The sequence below is a fragment of the Brienomyrus brachyistius genome, unplaced genomic scaffold (genome assembly GCF_023856365.1).
Source record: "Brienomyrus brachyistius isolate T26 unplaced genomic scaffold, BBRACH_0.4 scaffold40, whole genome shotgun sequence".
Classification (NCBI taxonomy): Eukaryota; Metazoa; Chordata; class Actinopteri; order Osteoglossiformes; family Mormyridae; genus Brienomyrus; species Brienomyrus brachyistius.
This window is the reverse complement of record NW_026042315.1, coordinates 622,577-641,471: the sequence shown is the minus strand read 5'-3', so window position 1 is coordinate 641,471 and position 18,895 is coordinate 622,577. Positions and strand designations below refer to the sequence as shown.

At 41.9% G+C, this 18,895-nt stretch overlaps 2 protein-coding genes across 3 annotated transcripts in view; one reads left to right on the top strand and one right to left on the bottom strand.

Annotated features, from left to right (window-relative positions):
• Positions 1-18,895, top strand: part of LOC125722577 (G-protein coupled receptor family C group 5 member B-like) — a 392,822-nt gene that overhangs the window by 51,827 nt on the left and 322,100 nt on the right. The gene's annotated exons all lie outside the window — the stretch shown is intronic.
• LOC125722601 (cytohesin-2-like) overlaps positions 713-18,895 on the bottom strand; it is a gene marked incomplete at its 5' end in the record, with an annotated part of 41,112 nt that continues 22,929 nt past the window's right edge. The window contains one exon of the mRNA XM_048998789.1: positions 713-1,869. Coding sequence (XP_048854746.1) covers positions 713-1,869 — 1,157 coding nt within the window. The remainder of the gene's footprint in view (positions 1,870-18,895) is intronic.

Sequence of the window (18,895 nt, the reverse complement as noted above, 5' to 3'; positions counted from 1 at the left end):
AAAGTCTGTTCTGGTAGCCTTTGTATGGCTCAGTACCCGTGAAGTAGCTCTCAGTTTCAAAAAGGTTGCTGACCCTTGATATATAGTATACCCCAATCATGGGTGATATATCCTAATCAGTAAAATAACAGTCGGCTAAATTCCGCATAGTGATCTCATTAACTGCGTGTTGTTGCTGAAATACATCACACAGACGTCGGGGGAATGTCAAATCATCAGAATATGTAAGATTTATACATTTGGTTAAGTTGAACGCATTTGCTGTTGAATGCAATTCCTATCACATTAACAATTACTGGTTGAAAAATGAATTGCTGTTAGTGTCTTAAATCATACTGCTGTAAAAGTAAAATTTACAAGAGAAATCAATATGCTTAGAATATGGGTTAAGATGGAAAATAATTTTTCCATCCCAATCCCAATCATGTTGATGCAAATTTACAGCAGTGTGGATTCTCAGAAAAAAAGGTTCTCTGACATAAAGATCAGCAATACAGTGCAAATAACATTTAATTTCACATTTATACAAAAAAAGGACAGGGCATTTCGATGATAAAATCTGTAGTGAACAATAAGTCGCATCAAAACAAAACCTGGTATTCGGTCATGCTACCTTAAGGTTAAACATTACTTTGTGCAAAGTTCCTTGTTCTGAAATAAATACTTTCTGCAATAGCACATCCAACCATATTCACACAGTCTTTATCGTTACTTATTTATTCAGCCGTTTTTTTCTTACTGACAGCATCTCATAAAAAGGGTCAGTGCTCACAGCAGCAGTGATGCTCTGTATCCACTTGTCCTTCTCCTCAGGGGTTGGCGCCGAGATGCGGTACACCACATGATTTCCCTCTCCCAGGCGGCCGTCCGCCTCCGTTTTGCAGGCTTTCATCAGCTGTCTGCTGTTGTTAGGGATGTACAGTTCAAAGCAGTTAGGCTTCCTGAGATCCTTCACCTCACGGATGCTCAGATTCTCCAGCGGAATGATCACCCTGGGTTTCTTATCCGTAGTATGTTTAAAGTAGTAAAGGCAGTTATCCATCAGGATGAACCACCTCCTTTTCCATGTATTCACCCGTCCTCCTCCCATTTTGAAGAGCCAACCCTCTCTGTCAGGGTTGAAGAAGGCATTGTTCCCATTGTCTTCAGGAATCTTGAATGGCTCATTCTTTATGCTCTTATAAAGATTTCGGAGGAGATCATCTGGCAGGTTGCCTCCATCATTGATTCCTCGATTCATGGAGATGAACCTGTCCACACTGGGCTTGTCTCTCACATTTGGATTATAAAGGCTAGTGTTTAGCATGATTATGGAAAATGAAAGTACATAGCAGGTGTCAATGTTCTGGAAGACTCCAGGATTACATTGACAGTACCTCTGCGCAAAGGCCTCCATCATCCTGTCAATCTTTTGTGCTTCTCCTGGCAGACGGAAACTCCAGAGGAACTGCCTGAGAGCCTGTACCAGGTTGAACCCTGCGAATTCATGAAGCCCAAGAAATGTTTGGAGGACTTGGATATTGAAGTCGTCTCTCTCACCCAGGTAATCCCCAATGGCTGTTTTGTTCAGCCCCTCTCCCTTGTATAGGAGCTGGGCGATGTCCTCAGACGTGTGCCGGAGAAGATTGTTTTGTACCATGAACAGGATACCCTTCTTAGGGTCCATGTTGAATTTCTTTCTTCCCATGGCGACATGCCTATTCTTTTCTAAGATTTGGCTGCGTTTGGTGCTGGATTCAAGGACCTCCACTTCCATGAGGGCCTCTCTCAGCGCCTCCCGCAGCCTCTGGATCTCCAGCAGAAGGGCTCCTTTCCTCAGCCGGATGTCCTCAAGTTCAGAGTGCTTCTCTGGACTCAGGTCCATGGAGACTGCAGCAGACAGGAAAAGGAGATCGTCAGCGGGTGTGGAGCTCAGCAGGTTGGCCATCTCTGCCAGTTTGGTTGTTGGTTCAACTCCCATGGCAGAGTAATCGTAACATTGTTAAGCCCTTGAGCAAGTCCCTTAGACCCAAGTGCTCTGACCCCAAACTCTCCTCACTTCGGACAAAAGCATATGCTGAATATATGTAATCCCAAAGGGCAGTTACAGAAGACCCCAGGACCGGAGTAACGTGGGAAGCAATTACTGATGCCTGGAAGCTTTGGGGCATGCAAATAAACTGCATCCAAAGGCAAATGGCTAATAAAGAATGCTCTGAATGCCAGGCATTCGTCTAGCAGTGAGATCGTAGAGATAATGAATAAAGATAGAAAGTGTGAATAAAGATAAAACATTTTGATTGTATTTGCGAAGCGATGCTGGATGCGCTGAGCTCGCCGGGAAGGTCATGTGGTCCGCATTCCCTCCCCATGCACACGTGATCAGCTCAATCACACCGAAATTGTCGGTTTGCTGCCCTTCAGGGAAACAATCTAAAGGGTGTTACGGGAAAAGTAATCGATGCAAGAGCCAATGATGTTCTCCTGGTGCCTACCCGTGTTTATGTTATCGTTACTGACACAAACAATGATGAACGATAATAAGCATTTATAAGCCATGATGACCGCACCATTAACGTGGAGTTGCACTAACGTCTGTTTTTATAGCTAACCAACAAGTCAAGCTCTCACCCTGGTAATGCAACAGCGCCGGTTAAACAATACGTTTACACCGAGTGCTTGTGATCAGTGGCCTGTACTACGAATCAGGGTTACTGGCTTATCGGGGTAACTTGACGGATTTAAGGTACCACAGTTTAAATGAATTTCATATTTGTTCATCGGGATGTCTGAATCGGTGCTAATCAGTACTACGATGCCAGTTATGCAATGTAGTTTTGATAAAAACTTTTCTGTCATTTAACATAAGAGGAAAAAAATAATTATACTGTAGTCAAATTGGCTGATATAAAATGGTTTAAAACTGTGACAAATTTTGCCTTTTTTTTACAGTGTATACTTCCAGTCACAAGGTAGCAGATACGGATTTCTGAAATAGCAAAGATAAAGGTCAATGATTAATATCCCTCATCTCTTTTAAAACGATAGGTAAGATGCTGTTTTGATATCCTGTCTAGGGTTGGAGTGTAACAGTATTCACGGGAAAGGGGAATGGGATAAAGGGACAAACAGGGTGAGGGCAAGAAGGGAACACCAGTGGACAAAGGGATATTTTTGTATTTTCATTTTTTTTCCATGTATAATACTGACACTGAACAAATAACCCAGTGCAAAAGACTTTGGGACTGACCACAGCCAAAATAACAAACAAAATCCCCAACTATCAAGTGCGACCCACAGCTAATCTCACCTAAGTGCAAAAGAAAAGGAAACCAAAAGACAAACACTCCACCTCACTCCCTGACCAAATAAACAGAGTCCAACACACACTTGCAAAACAAAATAGCAGTCACTCCCTATGCAGCAATACAATCACACATACATAACTTACACACAAGTCAAAGCAACGAGGGGGCTAGTGAAGACGTAAACCAAAGAAAACCAAGCGGGGAGACAGCAAGCCAAACTGAGGTCGCGGGGGGGACCGGAGCCTGTCCTTGGAACAACAGGCGTAGGCAGGAACCAACCCTGGGCAGGAGTCAACACTCTGCAGGGCGCAAACACTCACAACTCAGATTTGCCAATTAACCTACCCTGCGCACTTTTGGACTGTGGGAGGAAACCGGAGCCCCCGCTGGAAGTCTTTCACCATTCACCACATTATATTGCCAGAAGACTGAAAATTAGATATCAAATACTAGAGTGACATAAAAACAAAAAACAAGTTTGCTTGTAATGAGACGCAAAACAGAAGATTATCTCTTTTTATATTTTGAGAAAACATTTTAACATTTATCCAACCGGTCAAATGGTTTAATACTTCATACAGCAGCATTTCTAAACTCATTCCTCAGCCCACCAGACAGCTCCACGTTTTTGCTCTGTCCCAGATCCCTGCATGCATGAACCAAACAGTCACCTTTTACTGCTGTGCTGAGAGCTTGGACAGAGCAAAACTGTGGATCTTTGCAGTGGGGTCCAAGGACTGGGTTGAGAAACCCTGGCATAGAGGAGACTGCAGTGAGAGCCAAGAAAAAAAGAGATTAGAGAGGAAGGTAAAATGCTTCCTTTAACATGGCAAATAAGCTTCAAGTACAGACCCTGTGCTTCCATTACAAACAAAAAGCCTGTATGACCCTCCTAAACACACGTCAGATTAACTTAATCAGGGGAAATAAGCATAAAACTTGGCAAAGACTAGACTATGAAAAAGGAAGGTGAACATCATACTTACACGAACTTCTGCTAAAGCAAATGGACAAACCCCTTTTAACTGAATCAAGTTACTTAAAAAAATTAATAATACAAAAATAAATCAATAAAAATTAAGAAAAACACAATCATGCTTTGAACTAATACTGCAGTCAGTCCTAAATGTTCCCATGACATTCTTTTCGTCACGATGCACACTCGGTACATACTGGTTAAAAACCATTTATAATCCTTCATGTACCAGTCTATGATGGAGCACCCCAACCTGGGCCACCCATCCAACATGGCAGATTTCTGCCCCCTGGCCCCGGAGACTAGCAGACTAACCTCAGGAAACAGGGAACCAGGGGGACATGGGCCGCTGACTGGATGGGCGGCTCCAGAATGAGGTGAAGCAGAAGGTAGACTCCACAGCAGAGGACCGAGGAATGTAGACCAAAACCAGGGAACCTGAAGTGGCAAGAACACAAACCAGGACAGACATATAAAACCCAAGCAAAGGCATCAGTGGCACAGCCCACCAGCTTGTGAAAGATGGCTACCTGGCATCATGAATCCCTTAATCAAAAACCTTTGTGGTGGCAACTTTGCCACCCCGGACTGATCCCTCCTAAAGACCTCAAGTTTCAATGCAAGGTTTCTGAAATGTTTTGAAACATCAGTCCATGTGACTGCTGTGGTATTGTTCCAGGCAGGGAAAACAACTTAGGAGAAAATTTCCGTGCATGTTGGGTGTTTGTGGTACTGTTGGGCTGAGGGGGTAATTGAGTGACAATTAACCTTTGAGATCCAATTATATTATTTAAACAGGTTAGTAGTTAGACAGTGTGATTTAGATGAGGATAAGGATGTTTTATTGTCATTACAAAACGTGTTCTACATGAAGGGAACAAAATGAGGCACTCAGATCCGGTGTATTAGCAAAAATAAAATAGAAATAAAATCGAAAGAACAATACAATGAATTATATGGTAAAAATTAAAGTAAAATAGAATAAAGACATTAAGATAAATTCCATTAAACCCTCTGGGCCAGGCGCTCTGCCACTCTGCATTGTATTCTTTGCATGTACAACTTTGTACTCCATAATTTTAATATTTTATCACGAAGCCTGAAGAGCAATATGAACTATATCATGCTTTAAGTAAATTGTCTCATTCTTTATTTGACTAAAGTATATTTAACTTCTACAGAACTTTGCAGGCTCATCTAGGATGGAGAATTTCTGCTGCTGAGCGCATTAGAAGAGATTCTCAGAGGGAGATACGAGTCCTAGGTGCCTGCTGGGTACATATTCAAGACAGAGTTAGGACCGACTCCAATAATTCTGCACTGTCTCCCAGATTAGAGGAAAAAAATGTATTTTACTGAAAATTTCATTTATGAAATTTTACCTTAGACTTGGTCAGCAGCCATGTGGATAAATTTCAGAACTACAGACGGTCTGTGGGTTGGGGGGGACAAGCAGGTTGGCCGGTGGGGGCACGCGGAATGCTCCTGGGGGTGTGGTGGGTGTGCTTATATGATTTACAGGAGCCGAGGCTAACAAAGGCACTAAACTGCACAAACAGCCTCCTGTATGAAGTTTTACATGAAAAGGGGCCATGGGCTTGTTGGCACTATGTTTCTTAGCAGACTGACTAATACAGCCAACTGGACCGTCTACCTCTTCAAAAACATCAAAATGGGGTCAAAATGGCCCCATCTGTGTTAATTTGCATCATTAATTATGGCATAAATCAATACATTCCAGATGAATTTTAAGGTATTTTCAACAAAAGCCTGTAATATCATTTTCGACCACCATGTGACACCACAAGCCATTAGAAAACCACTAAGCTGTCAATAAAAGATTTGGCAGAACTGAAAATATGATGTTAAATGTATCACAGTGCAATAGTTTTAAAAATAAATCAATGACTTTGCATGACAATTTTATGTGTTTTGTCAAATAAAAAACCTGAAGTATTTGAACAATTTTATGTGTTTTGTCAAATAAAAAACCTGAAGTATTTGAACTTGAACTGATACTGAGCAAAATATTACCTCTTACTTATATGAAGGTTCGCATTATCTATGATGTAGAATAAAAGACACAAGTAAACAATCCATTTCTTTGTTTTAAAGAAACAGATTAGCTAAGAAAACCAATTGCCACCCTGTGGAATCAATGTGCATCACCTGTCTGTTTGTGGCCACTGCCCCGTGCACAATCTGCCACTGAAGATCCACCGTGTGCTTCTCAATGGGGGGCTTGTACAGGGACCTCCAACATCCCCGCGGGGAAGATCCAGGCCTCAACAAACCTGACCACCTAGAATCTGCCAGTCCACTCAGTGCCCGAAAATGCAGCACTTTAACACAAGCCTGGAACAGACCTTTCTCAGACAAATCTCTAAGAGCCACCTGCTGAGGAGACACGAAAGAGAGCAGCAAACCCACCTCCTCCCGATGACCCTCTACAGCAGGAGGGAAAAATGGGGACTACTGCCTCCTCCCAACTCAAGCACATTCTTAGTTGCCTCTGGTAGCGTGCAGACAATGTCCTCCAAAGCTCTCTGAAGAAGTCTGGGGGAGGGGGAAACATTTCCGCATGTAGGGGGCCAGTGGCATTTCATTATTTACAGAAAATTCCATAGAGCCAATGTAGGAACCTGAGGTCAGTTTAACACAGGTCACTGTCCGTGGTGCTGAAACCTTTACTTGATGGGCTGGTCCTGAATGAATACAATGGTTGGCCAGCGTGCCTCACTATGCGTTTCCACTGACTGACACCTTCACATGTAATGTGATTGTTAACAATGAGGAACATTTTACAAGTTACTACAGGAAGCAATATTTACATGCCTGTAGCTTTCATTTCTCACCACAGAAAACCCAAAAAAAAAGAAATAAGAAATACATTCATGTTATATCCAATATATTACTTCATCATTTAAAATCACAAAACATATCTGACTGTTAATCTCTATGTTTTAATAATTTCAATAGCATTGCGTGATTTGCTTATTTTTTTCAAAAGCCACTGTGGAAGCGAAATTTAAAGAAGTTTGGTCCCCTTATAACAGCATTGGGTAAGAGAGCCGAGGGCTGCTGGGATTGTTCTCAATGTCTTGTTGGTGCCGTGTGGGTTGTGCTGCACAAACAGCTTCAAGTTATGAGATAACATGAGCAGATGCCATTACGTCATTAGTGCTGCACAAGATATTGTCATGACCTGGCTCAAGGCCATAAGAAAAAGTGGGTCAGTGTTAAATCACTGTGACCTCACACCTCTTCAGATTGCAAGCCCATTTAAATGGCACAGAGGTACACAATGGGTGGCCTGTATCTGCCTCACTTAATGTGCACCAAAGACCTCATATGAGAACCACAAGAGCCACCCCAGATTTACCCACCATCATGAGAAAGACTAAGACCAACATGGATCAAATGGCCTATTTGGGTGTACAATCACCCCCAGACCACTCTGACTGGCTTTGGGTTTTTGAGACAATATGAGAAGGGCAGGTGCCCTTTGGCGTGGAATGTCTCCGATTCCTGTTTTTCCTTCTTCCTCTTTTTGTTTTCTTCAAGTGCCAACAAGAGAAATTAATGACAATGCCAAAGCATCTGTAATTGCAACAATTTTCTAGGAGAAGGGGTGTGTTTTTTGACACAAGTGCCAATATTTTTGGCCATGACTGTAATAGTTATTTGTGATTTGTAATAATTATTTAATTTTATCGATCCATCTACTTACCTACACTAAAAAATGTACTGTTGGATGTAATTAATTTTAAGACTAGTGGTTACATGAAATTACTTTCTAAGAACATCCATCCATCCATCCATTATCCAAACCGCTTATCCTATTGGGTCGCGGGGGGTCCGGAGCCTATCCCGGAATCAATGGGCACGAGGCAGGGAACAACCCAGGATGGGGGGCCAGCCCATCGCAGGGCACACTCACACACCAGTCACTCACACATGCACACCTATGGGCAATTTAGCGACTCCAATTAGCCTCAGCATGTTTTTTGGACTGTGGGGGGAAACCGGAGTACCCGGAGGAAACCCCACGACGACATGGGGAGAACATGCAAACTCCACACACATGTTACCCAGGCGGAGACTCGAACCCGGGTCTCAGAGGTGTGAGGCAACAGTGCTAACCACTGCACCACCATGCCGTTCTAAGAACATTTTATTTTGTAATTCAAATTTTTCTTATTTTTCAAACCAAAAAGTTACAGCACTCTCATATAATACACTTCAGCCATTCACATTTATAAAACAATATGACCAATCACTAGTTCAACCTCCCAGCCATTTATCCTTCAAAAACATGGCCCTAGAAACATTCCCACATTTTCATTATACCTCGTTTCCCATTTAGTCTGTCCAACATTTTTTCATATGAAGCTGCCTTAATCATCTCATTGGTCCATTCCTTTATATTGGGGATTGTTGAGGATTTCAAATGCCTTAATATTACCCTCATGGCAGTTGAGTCCCACCATCACAGCCTTAAACTGTTTATTATTCACCTTTGGCAATTCCACTCTATCTCCTAGCAGAGAGAGTCGGGTTTGCGGGGTAAAGTAAAGCCTAGCCATTTGTCCAGGAGACCAAGAACTCTACCCCAAAATGAATATACCTGAGAGCACTGCCACAGCATGTGTAAATAAACCCCCACCTGCCTTCTAAAATTCCAACACTGATCAGTATTAATTAGTCCAGTTCTATTTAGTCTAACTAGTGTCCAGTACTATCTGTGTATAATTTTATACTGAATAAATTTACCTTTTACTTCCCTAAAATATTTCCCCACTCTAGAAAGTATTCTTGACCATTCATCTTCTGCATTTTAACACTCGTGACTCAATGCATCAGTTGCAAAAACTTCCAAAAACTCCCTGCTCCTCCTACATCATACTTACTCTTTAAGTCTGATTATGACATAAACATCCCATTTACGAATAAATCCCAGAGAGTTTTCACCCCTTTGGGTTGCCATTGTTTCCATACTTTTTACTATTTGTATTTGAGGATTGTGCCAAATTGAGGAATATGGCTGCATGTCATGTGATACTTTAAGCTTCTTATGTATTTTGATCCATATATTTCTCGAAAAAGATATTATCGGGTTTGTGTTTCTTATATTGTCCCCCCATTGTGACAGAATGTGCAGAGGTTGAAATAGTGAAGCCAAATTGCTCTCGATAGCTATCCAGTCCACATCAGAATTCACATTCTTCCAGTGATAGTAGAGTTTGGCTATTTCAAATGACATGCTATATAATCTAACATCTGGCAATCCTAGACCTCCCTTGTCTCTGGGCGAAGTAATTTTAATCCTAGGTTTATTCTTTCCCAACAAAAATCTTATACTATACTCTCGTACTGTTCAAATATCCTTTCCGGAATATTAAATGGAAGCATCATAGAGAGATAATTAACTTGAGGCACCACAACCATTTTAGTGACATTAACCTTCCCCCCATAAGGATAATTTCAATGCTTTCCATTTGTCCATATTAGGTTTAATTTTGTTCAATGAGGGTTCAAAATTCTGAATTATTATTTTGTCAATATATAAACTCAACAGATTTAAATTTCATGTTTATAGTTCAATTTTATGTTATATAAACAAAATAATTTTAATACAGTGCATTTTTTTTATTAATTCAACAGCACCCATGTTCAATCCACTTAAGTTTGGAAGGTGTATTGGAAGGTAACGCAGATATTTCTTAAGTGGGCATCCAGAGATATCGTCTCCCCTCCAAGCACCCCTTTTCTCCACTAGTTCTGTATGGAGCTCAACAGGAGGAATGGAGAGGTAGATAAAGGGGTTAGTCTCAAACATAATGTAATAAAAAATAAAGAGTAAATACAAGCGCCATGAAGCAGTATTGAGTTCCAGCAGGCCTTGACTTACAGTAAAGGAATTGTAAGGCAGACATGCTAACAAAACAGCTTTACATTCCCAATTCCAAACCATTAATGGGCAACCTTAGAGTGACGACGGCTAAAAAAAACCTTAGCTATAAGCAGGAATGAAACATTGTGAAAAGCCAAGACTCCACATGAAGGTAAATTTGATCCTCCGCCTATCGCAGTAGATGCGTTCCAGACCCATCAGCGATAGGTGAAAATCCACGATACAGAAGGATCATATAATTTTTTTTTTAAGTTTAAGCCTTAAAATACCCCTCCCACATGCTTTAAACATATGTAAACTCATTAAAACACATATATCGTTAAATGTCGGGCTAAGGATATGAGTAACATAATAATAATAATAATAATAATAAAATAATAATTTTTAATATGTATACACACACACAACTTTCTCTCTATATATGTAATGGAATATATAAAAATAAAAACATATATGGCTCTTACACATTCTTTTCATCCTTCTTCATGTAGCGTACTGTTGATTCATTCAAACCATAATGGCGAACGCCATCCGCATAACGCTTTCCTTCCCGAAGCACATCCAGAAGTTTTACCTTCTCCTGAATGGTCAACGTCTTCCATCGTAGGGCTTAGAACAAAACGAAAACAATCGGACCACAAACAATGTACGGGATACGCAGAGAATTGTGAGGCGTCGGAGGAAAATCCGCGATATAGTGGGGAATCGCTGTAATGTGAATTCTGCCAATCCTGGTTTTCAGCACCATGGACAGAAACCTGTCGTTTATAGGGACCTATTATGCCCATTTTCACTGTTCATAATTGGATTTTTATGGTCTGCTAGAATAGATTCACCCTTTTAATAGGTGATATCCTAGAATCCAATATATTATTGCAGGGCTGTTTTCATTTGATGTTAACCAAATGTGATATATTTATTTTTACTTTTGATATCTCGTCCTTTTCCCCTTATCTGATAAGAGCCGCTGTCCGCTGAGACAAGCTGGTGTGTTTTTACTGCTCACTGAAAAGTGGGTGGTGCGGACATTGTGTATTACATCACACTATGAGACAGTCACTGATTGGTGGGCTCTGAGGGGGCAGTGTGACCTGAAAATCATCCATCAATCAACCCAGGATGGGGGGCCAGCCCATCGCAGGGCACACTCACACACCATTCACTCACACATGCTCTCCTACGGGCAATTTAGCAAGTCCAATTAGCCTCAGCATGTCTTTGGAATGTGGGGGGAAACCAAAGTACCCAGAGGAAACCTCATGACGACATGGGGAGAACATGCAAACTCCGCACACATGTGACCCATGCGGAGACTCGAACCTGGGACCCAAAGGTGTAAGGCAACAGTGCTAACCACTGTACCGCTCCTGAAAATCATGAACCATTTTAAATATTGAAGTATTTTTGAAATATTTATTAATTTTAAATATTTATTAAATCAAAACATTGGGCAGTATACATGTTATAGGTACTTATTAATGAATTCTCGTTTGGCTCTCAACGGAGGCGGTCGCACTTCTTACCCTCTCCCTCCCCTTATCTTCCCTGCTTCGCTCCTCTCGTCTCGTCTAGTCTACTGTCTTATACTGTGTCTGTGAAGAGACTCTCTCAGCCCTGCTCTCCAAACTACGAAAAATTATGGATTTGATCAGCTGGTCTCTCAACGCAATTGACACCATCTTCTCGACGAGAAGCCTAGGGTCGGGGGAACCTGACTGTCCTGCAGGAACGTACGCAGCTGGCTACACGATGGACGGATGGGAGCGGTGGAGGGTCGTGTGCCTGGCAGCTCTTTCCGTGGAGGACATTGAAGACATCTACTTATTCGGAACCATGATTACAGGTATTATGCTGATTGGATTAGGCATTGCCCTGGTTTATCAAAGATTGAAGAAGACAGTGACAGCCTCTCAAAGCCCCACTAGGCTGGCCGGAATGATTGATGGAGTGGGCAGAGCTGTTAGCACTCAGACTGTGCAGACTGTGCAAATGGATCGCAAACTGGATAACATCGTGGAGAAGCTAACAGCTTTGCAAAAATTATTGGATGGCGGAGATCAGCGTGGACATTAGAGGAGCTGGAAATTTCAGCTCCTCGCATGGAAACCCAAACAACCTTATTCTATCAAGTATTTGGCTCCCCCATATCAGCACTGGCCTTGGCCAAGGCTGCTGCTGGAACTAACAACTCCCCCAGAAGAACAAGGCAGTGAGACTCTCTTGCATTCCTCTCCCCCAATCCCAAGGACTTACCCTCCCCCCATCCCACGCCTCCGCCGCTTCATACCCCCAGCGTGAACAGGCGGGTCTGACCAGCGCCGTTTCTATGGCAGCAGGACCGGATGGCTGTCTGTCTCTGCTGGGTCACCTCCACACCCCCTTTCCCCTACCCGTTGCAAGTCGTGTCATTTTTATGTAAGGTGTAGTGCCCATGTGCTTATGTTGCTGAGGTGTTTTTTTCGGTTCCCACAATGTACTCCCTACTGGAGTGCAATCTGGGGGGTGTTTTTTTATTCTCCTCCTCTCCCACCATGTTATCTTGTTTCTATTCTTCTCACTTCCCCTGTCTCCCGGCCGGTCTTCCCCCTACTGTGATGTCTGTGTATATGTAAGGTCGGTTGATGGCCTGCTCTTCACCGGTACTTGTGACTGGTGCCATGGTATATTGCATCAGCAATAAAGGGCTTTTCCAATCCAATCCAATCCAATCCAATAAGCAATATAATAAGATTCAATTTTGCTTTCACTACTTAAAGCGCCAGAACATCGTATTTGAAAAATTCAACAGCAATATCTCTTACCAGAAATCAGGAACAGGTTAAGAAAATCCACAGACTTCGTCGCGAGCAGTTTAATATACGAACTATTTCCTTCTACCCAACTCCACACACCAATAATATCACTGCGCAGCAGATATTGCCAGGGAGCTCGCGCTTGTGTCTAATGCGCAGTGATACGAGTAGTGTACTTCGATAGAAGCCCGACATTTCTACGGCTGATATTTCCAAACCTGAACAACTCCCAGCAGAACTTTGATGAATAGATAGCATTAAGGCCCCTCTAAAATATCTTTTTTATAGTTTTGGGGTGAACCTCCCATTTAAACGAAGTACATGGTGGTGCTCATGAATTTGAAAGCCTAGATGCCTCACCTCGCTTTTCCACAACGAGTCAGCAGCGCCACCATCTTGGAGCGATAATTAGACATAAACAAGCAACATGTCAGGGTGTAGATGGAAAGATCTTTTAGCCATAACTTCTTTACTAATTAACGCATTTATATCTTACAATTATGTAGAATAAATAAACAAGCCCACCACTACTGCCCCCCCCCAAATTTATGTAGTATTGCTCATAGTATTCTCAACAAAAACTAATGCTAGTATCCCGTCAGTGTCACAGGCAAGTAAACATGTTATGTATCTTATTTGACCGTACCGCAGATTTTTTTACCTGTGAAATGTGGTTCCCTGTTTTCTAGTTTTAACATTCCTCATGTTGTTGCAGTTTCGAAAATAGTCGGTTCACTAAGTCATATCTATGAATCCTCTATTTCACAATTACCATGCCAACATCGCGTATCGCCCAAGGAGGCACACAGGGTTTCAAAGCTATGCCGGTGCTGCCTACGCTACTACCAGTCACATGACACAGGAGCTACCGAATACCCGCCAATCGGGAGCCGGCTAGATCAACCACGCCCACCCGTCACATAGAGGAGAGTGAGGCGAAAGAAGCGAATCAGTTTAAAAATGTCACCATTAACGCGGTATTTAGTAGTCTGGAGATATTTTACTTTAAGCAAGGCACAAAATAAAGTTGTAGTATTTGTAATAAAATTTGAAGATTAGCCATCCCCAAGGAGCTGACAGGAAAGCCAGGTACAGGTTTAGTCCTCCTTAATCAGCTTGTCGGTTACTAAATGTCGGCAAATAAGCTTGCCTTTTTCTGTGATTTTTTTTCAGTTTAATTGACACTTAAAGAAGTAATCTGAGACCTGAGATATAACATTAGCAACGATGGTCATTTTTTACACTCATGGATTTTAACATTGAGGACGTGTGTCACATGTCATTTTCACATAGAGGGAGTTTAATTGTTTTTATCTGTGTCTGTGTGTCAACATATGTCTATTTAGTTATGTCACTGAAATGTATGATTAGTATTGACATTTCCATAGACTACTATGTTTTAATAAAAATCTATGATCCTTTGGGAGTTGGGCAATAGAACGGAATTGTAAAGTATCAATAAGAAATACTATTAATGAAGTAGCCGCCATAACCTTTTGCTTTGTATGAAGTGTGCATACAAAACACAAATAATGCAGTTGTACTGTTATGTATATAAATTTAAAAGGTATACTTGCCAGCAAAAGATTGAGTTAATAAAATTAAATGAAAAGTATTAAGACCCCTTGTCATTCATAGTATTATATACTTCTTAATTTTACAAAGACTTTTTTCCTATCATATTTTTTAGTTTTTGAAGTTGATAATCTGGAAAACTGCTGCCTGGGATCAACTATCCATTCTTGACTCTTGGAATAGGAATTGAAGTCGAATCAAACAGCCTTACAGCACCCTCTTGTGACATACAGTAATATGGAAAACAGAACAATTACTAACTGAACGCAACATCCCCCCTTTACTTATGTATTCTTCTTCCTGCAGCAGCACTGTCTTCTATAAAAGTCACGCTGTCACGATCGCGGTCGGGCGAAGCGGCGATCGTGCGGGCAGGCGTGGAAATAGCAGGCAGACAGGTGAAGTCGGGGCAAAACCAGGGATTTAATGGGCAAACGAGGACTGGAAAACGTAGCACACCTACAAACATCAATGACGGACAAGGGAAACCGGGGAGACCAGGACTTAATACACAGGACTAATCAAAGTAACTAGACAAAGCTGGAGACGATCAGGGAAATACATGTGGGTAATCAGGGGGCGTGGCACACACGAGGAGCGGACGAGCCGGGCATGACACACGCCTTACCTGTAACATCCATCCATCCATTTTCCAAACCGCTTATCCTACTGGGTCGCAGGGGGTCCGGAGCCCATCCCGGAAGCAATGGGCACGAGGCAGGGAACAACCCAGGATGGGGGGCCAGCCCATCGCAGGGCACACTCATACACCATTCACTCACACAAGCACACCTATGGGCAATTTAGCAACTCCAATTAGCCTCAGCATGTTTTTGGACTGTGGGGGGAAACCGGAGTACCCGGAGGAAACCCCACGACGACATGGGGAGAACATGCAAACTCCACACACATGTGACCCAGGCGGAGACTCGAACCTGGGTCCCAGAGGTGTGAGGCAACAGTGCTAACCACTGCACCACCATGCCGCCCCCCATAAATTCATTTTTCCATTTTTATTTTCAATAATATTGATGTTAACTCAGCATCTTATTTTCAATGTTGAAAAAGTCACTTTATATCAAGGTTTCGCCACCATTAATTTTTCAATATTGAAAAAATGACCAAAAATCAATTCAGTTTCAATGCTGATAATTTAACACTGACCATAATTCAATGCATTTAACTATACTTCAACGCTGAAACAATAATATGATGCTATCTGGGCTATGAATAATTATTTCAATTTATATACAGATTCCAAGCCCATATAGGTGATACACAGGTACGTAATGGGCGTCTTATGTCTGAGGTAGCCAGCTACTGTGTTTGATAACCCACCATCATAATAATAGTTTCCTTGCACTAGTATAAACCAATTGATCCCTCTTGCAATAACCTGTGGTATGAAACTGAATAAAATGTATCGTACCAGTCTTGGGGAAAACCAGTGAGAATCCACTGTGAAACAGCACTGCGCAAATTCTCATGTGTTCCTAATGACAAGGGCAAGACTGGTAATCAAATTAGCCTCTCAGCAGGAGTGTTAGTGTAAAAGCAGGGCTTATTGACACAGATAATAAAGCTTGTTAGAATGCGTAACATAATTATTTAGCTGGGCCCAGAAGAGGTGAGAGCTCCCCTAGTGGCTACAGGAGTGCATTTTCCCCAAAGCAGGTATAATGGATGGTGGTCTTATTGCTTTTAGACCACAACTTGGGATAGAAGAACAAATCAAATTATTTTCCTCATTTAATATTCAGATTTTAATTGGGCTTAAATTTTAGAGCACAGTGTGTTCTAGGATGGTACGTTATGGATATTAGTCTCTACCACATTCTAACGCTATAAATCCGGACCTTTTCCTATGTTTGATTTGGTGGCTGCCAGGCGTTCTGAGTAGTATAGTGACTATGGTAGGCGTGTGATTCCCTAAGGAATTTTTTGTTCTGTTCTGTGTGGCAAATACATATAATGCTGACATTTTTCCTGGAAGATTTGGGATTTTTCATCCCGTGCCTTAAGGTATTTCTCTCCAGCTCTAGGGAGTCTCCCCCGAAAACACCAGTCACTCACTAGCCTTAGACTTATGCTTGCTGACTTATTCAACACCATGAAGGATTAACAGAAAAACAGAAACCTATTAAAAGGCTGCACCATATCATGATATGCAAATAAACATCCAGCATCATTGTTTCACAGGGAAGTACATTATTTATTGATAATTATAACCCTAACCCTTACTTCTCAGCTTGACAAACATAAGGTGCGGTGTGTGAACATGTGAACTGGTTGAAATGCAAGTGTCTCACAGTCAATGCATAAGACTTGAGAGCCCTGACTTTACTTATATAGCCCACAACATGTTTATGATTCATAAATAAATCTGGCCAGCAAATCGGTCTTTCATTTTCCACAGAATAAAAAAAACGATAATGTTATCCCGCTGATAATTGCAGGCGCGTTTCACCCCCGGCACTGGCTGGAGACACAGGCAAAAGGCATACAATCTTATTGAGGTACAAAAATTATTCCATCTACTCTGCACTTCTGCATAACTTCCATCATAGTGCCAGTTTTTGCCAGATCAAATCTGCAATCAGAAAATTACTGCATACATGCCTTTATATTACGGTCAAGCGGAGAGTCAGAGCAGTTTCCATAGAAACAACGTAAACAAACTTTACCGTTTGAAGCACAACAAACTCTGAGTGAAAATGGCGCAGAGGTGAGTAGCTTGTTAGCTCTCCAAAATGTCTTTGAATTCTTCAACTGATGTTGTGCTACTTCGATTATTTAGCCTTTTATAATATAATGACATAGTAAATGTCTATAATACAATAAAAAACATTACATATTTTTTTAATATTACATATTTTTTAACGTCATTTAAAGTGCAGTGGTTTTTATTGCTACTGTGGTTGCTAATATTTAAATAATGACAGACTATTTGGTTAGTAAATTCATCTCAAACATGCTAGTTTAGTAGGGCTTCCCAACCTTTCGATGTCCGCGGATCGGTTTCCGTCGTAGAAAAGTGTCACGGATGGGTAAGACGGCGGTATAATTTGGGGGTTCCCACGCCGAGCGGCGGGAGATTGACGGTGTATACGGACATGCGGGGCTAATGGCGTATTTCCGTACATCAATACGGGCAGCTTTCTTTCCAAAACGGCGCGATCCCCTAATAAACGGGACGGCTGGCTCCTCTACCCCCGGTTGTCTGCCGCCCGGTGCAATACTCCGCGCGGACGGTACCGGAACCCCGACCGGAAGTTGGGACCCCCTACTGTACAGGGTGGTAGGTAAATTGTTAAAAAAAATTGGGGCATTACTTTCGGAGTAGGCTAGATGCTTCTAAGTTTATCATTACATCTCTTTACATTGTTACACAGGATTAACACTTTCAAATATTCTTAGCTTGGTTAGTGTTAACTCAGTTCTTGGTAGTATTCATCTGGGTATTCATTTGATGTGGAGCACAGTTGTTTCGTATTTGATTCTAGTTATAATTTGGTGACATTACTGTTTAATATGCTATTGCACTTACAGTATCGTGCATTTTACAGTCGATTTTTTTTGCAATCTTGCTCGCTGTTTCTTTTATTCTTTCTTTTTTATATATGTGACCCCTGTAATTATTTATTATAATAATTATAACAATTGTATTTTCTGTATGGTTGAAGAATTTCCAGCTCTTTATTTATTTTATTATCTCTCTTAAGTACTGGTTAATCTCTCGTTTATTCCCCAGAGAGCGAATTGAGAGAGCTGATCGATGGACCAACACCCAACACTGGGAAGCCTGGAACCTGTGGGATGAAGTGATCAACTGGGGAGAAGGTGTGGAGGAGTTCTCACCAGTGACACTCCCCACTGTCCAGGCTGGGGGGGTTAAGGGGGGATTGGGGGGGTCTACTGATTTGGGTAAGGGAGGGGAGAGTGTGGGAAAGGATGGACTGCTAGCCAGCACTAGTATTTCATCTCAAAGTCTTCAGAGTAATTACGGCCTTTCATCTGAAGACTGGGAAATTTATAAAACTTGCTACCTTAACAAAAAAAAGAAAGTCAGGAAGGACCGGACAAGCCGGGGGGAGGGTGAGGTAAGGGGGCAGAGTAGTGAGGAATATGTGGAGGTACCAGAGTGGGGAACATTTGAGGGGAAGGCCTCCAGGGTTGTGATGGAGGGGACAGAGGCTGGTATTAGTATGATGGATATGCTAAATGGAGGTGAGGAGAATGGATGTGAGGTGGGAGTGAATGTGGAGGAGGTTAAGGGAGGAGGAGGGAGAAGTACAGGGAATGCTGTGGAATATGTGGTGTCACAAGTAGGCAGAACTTGGCTAGAACCCAT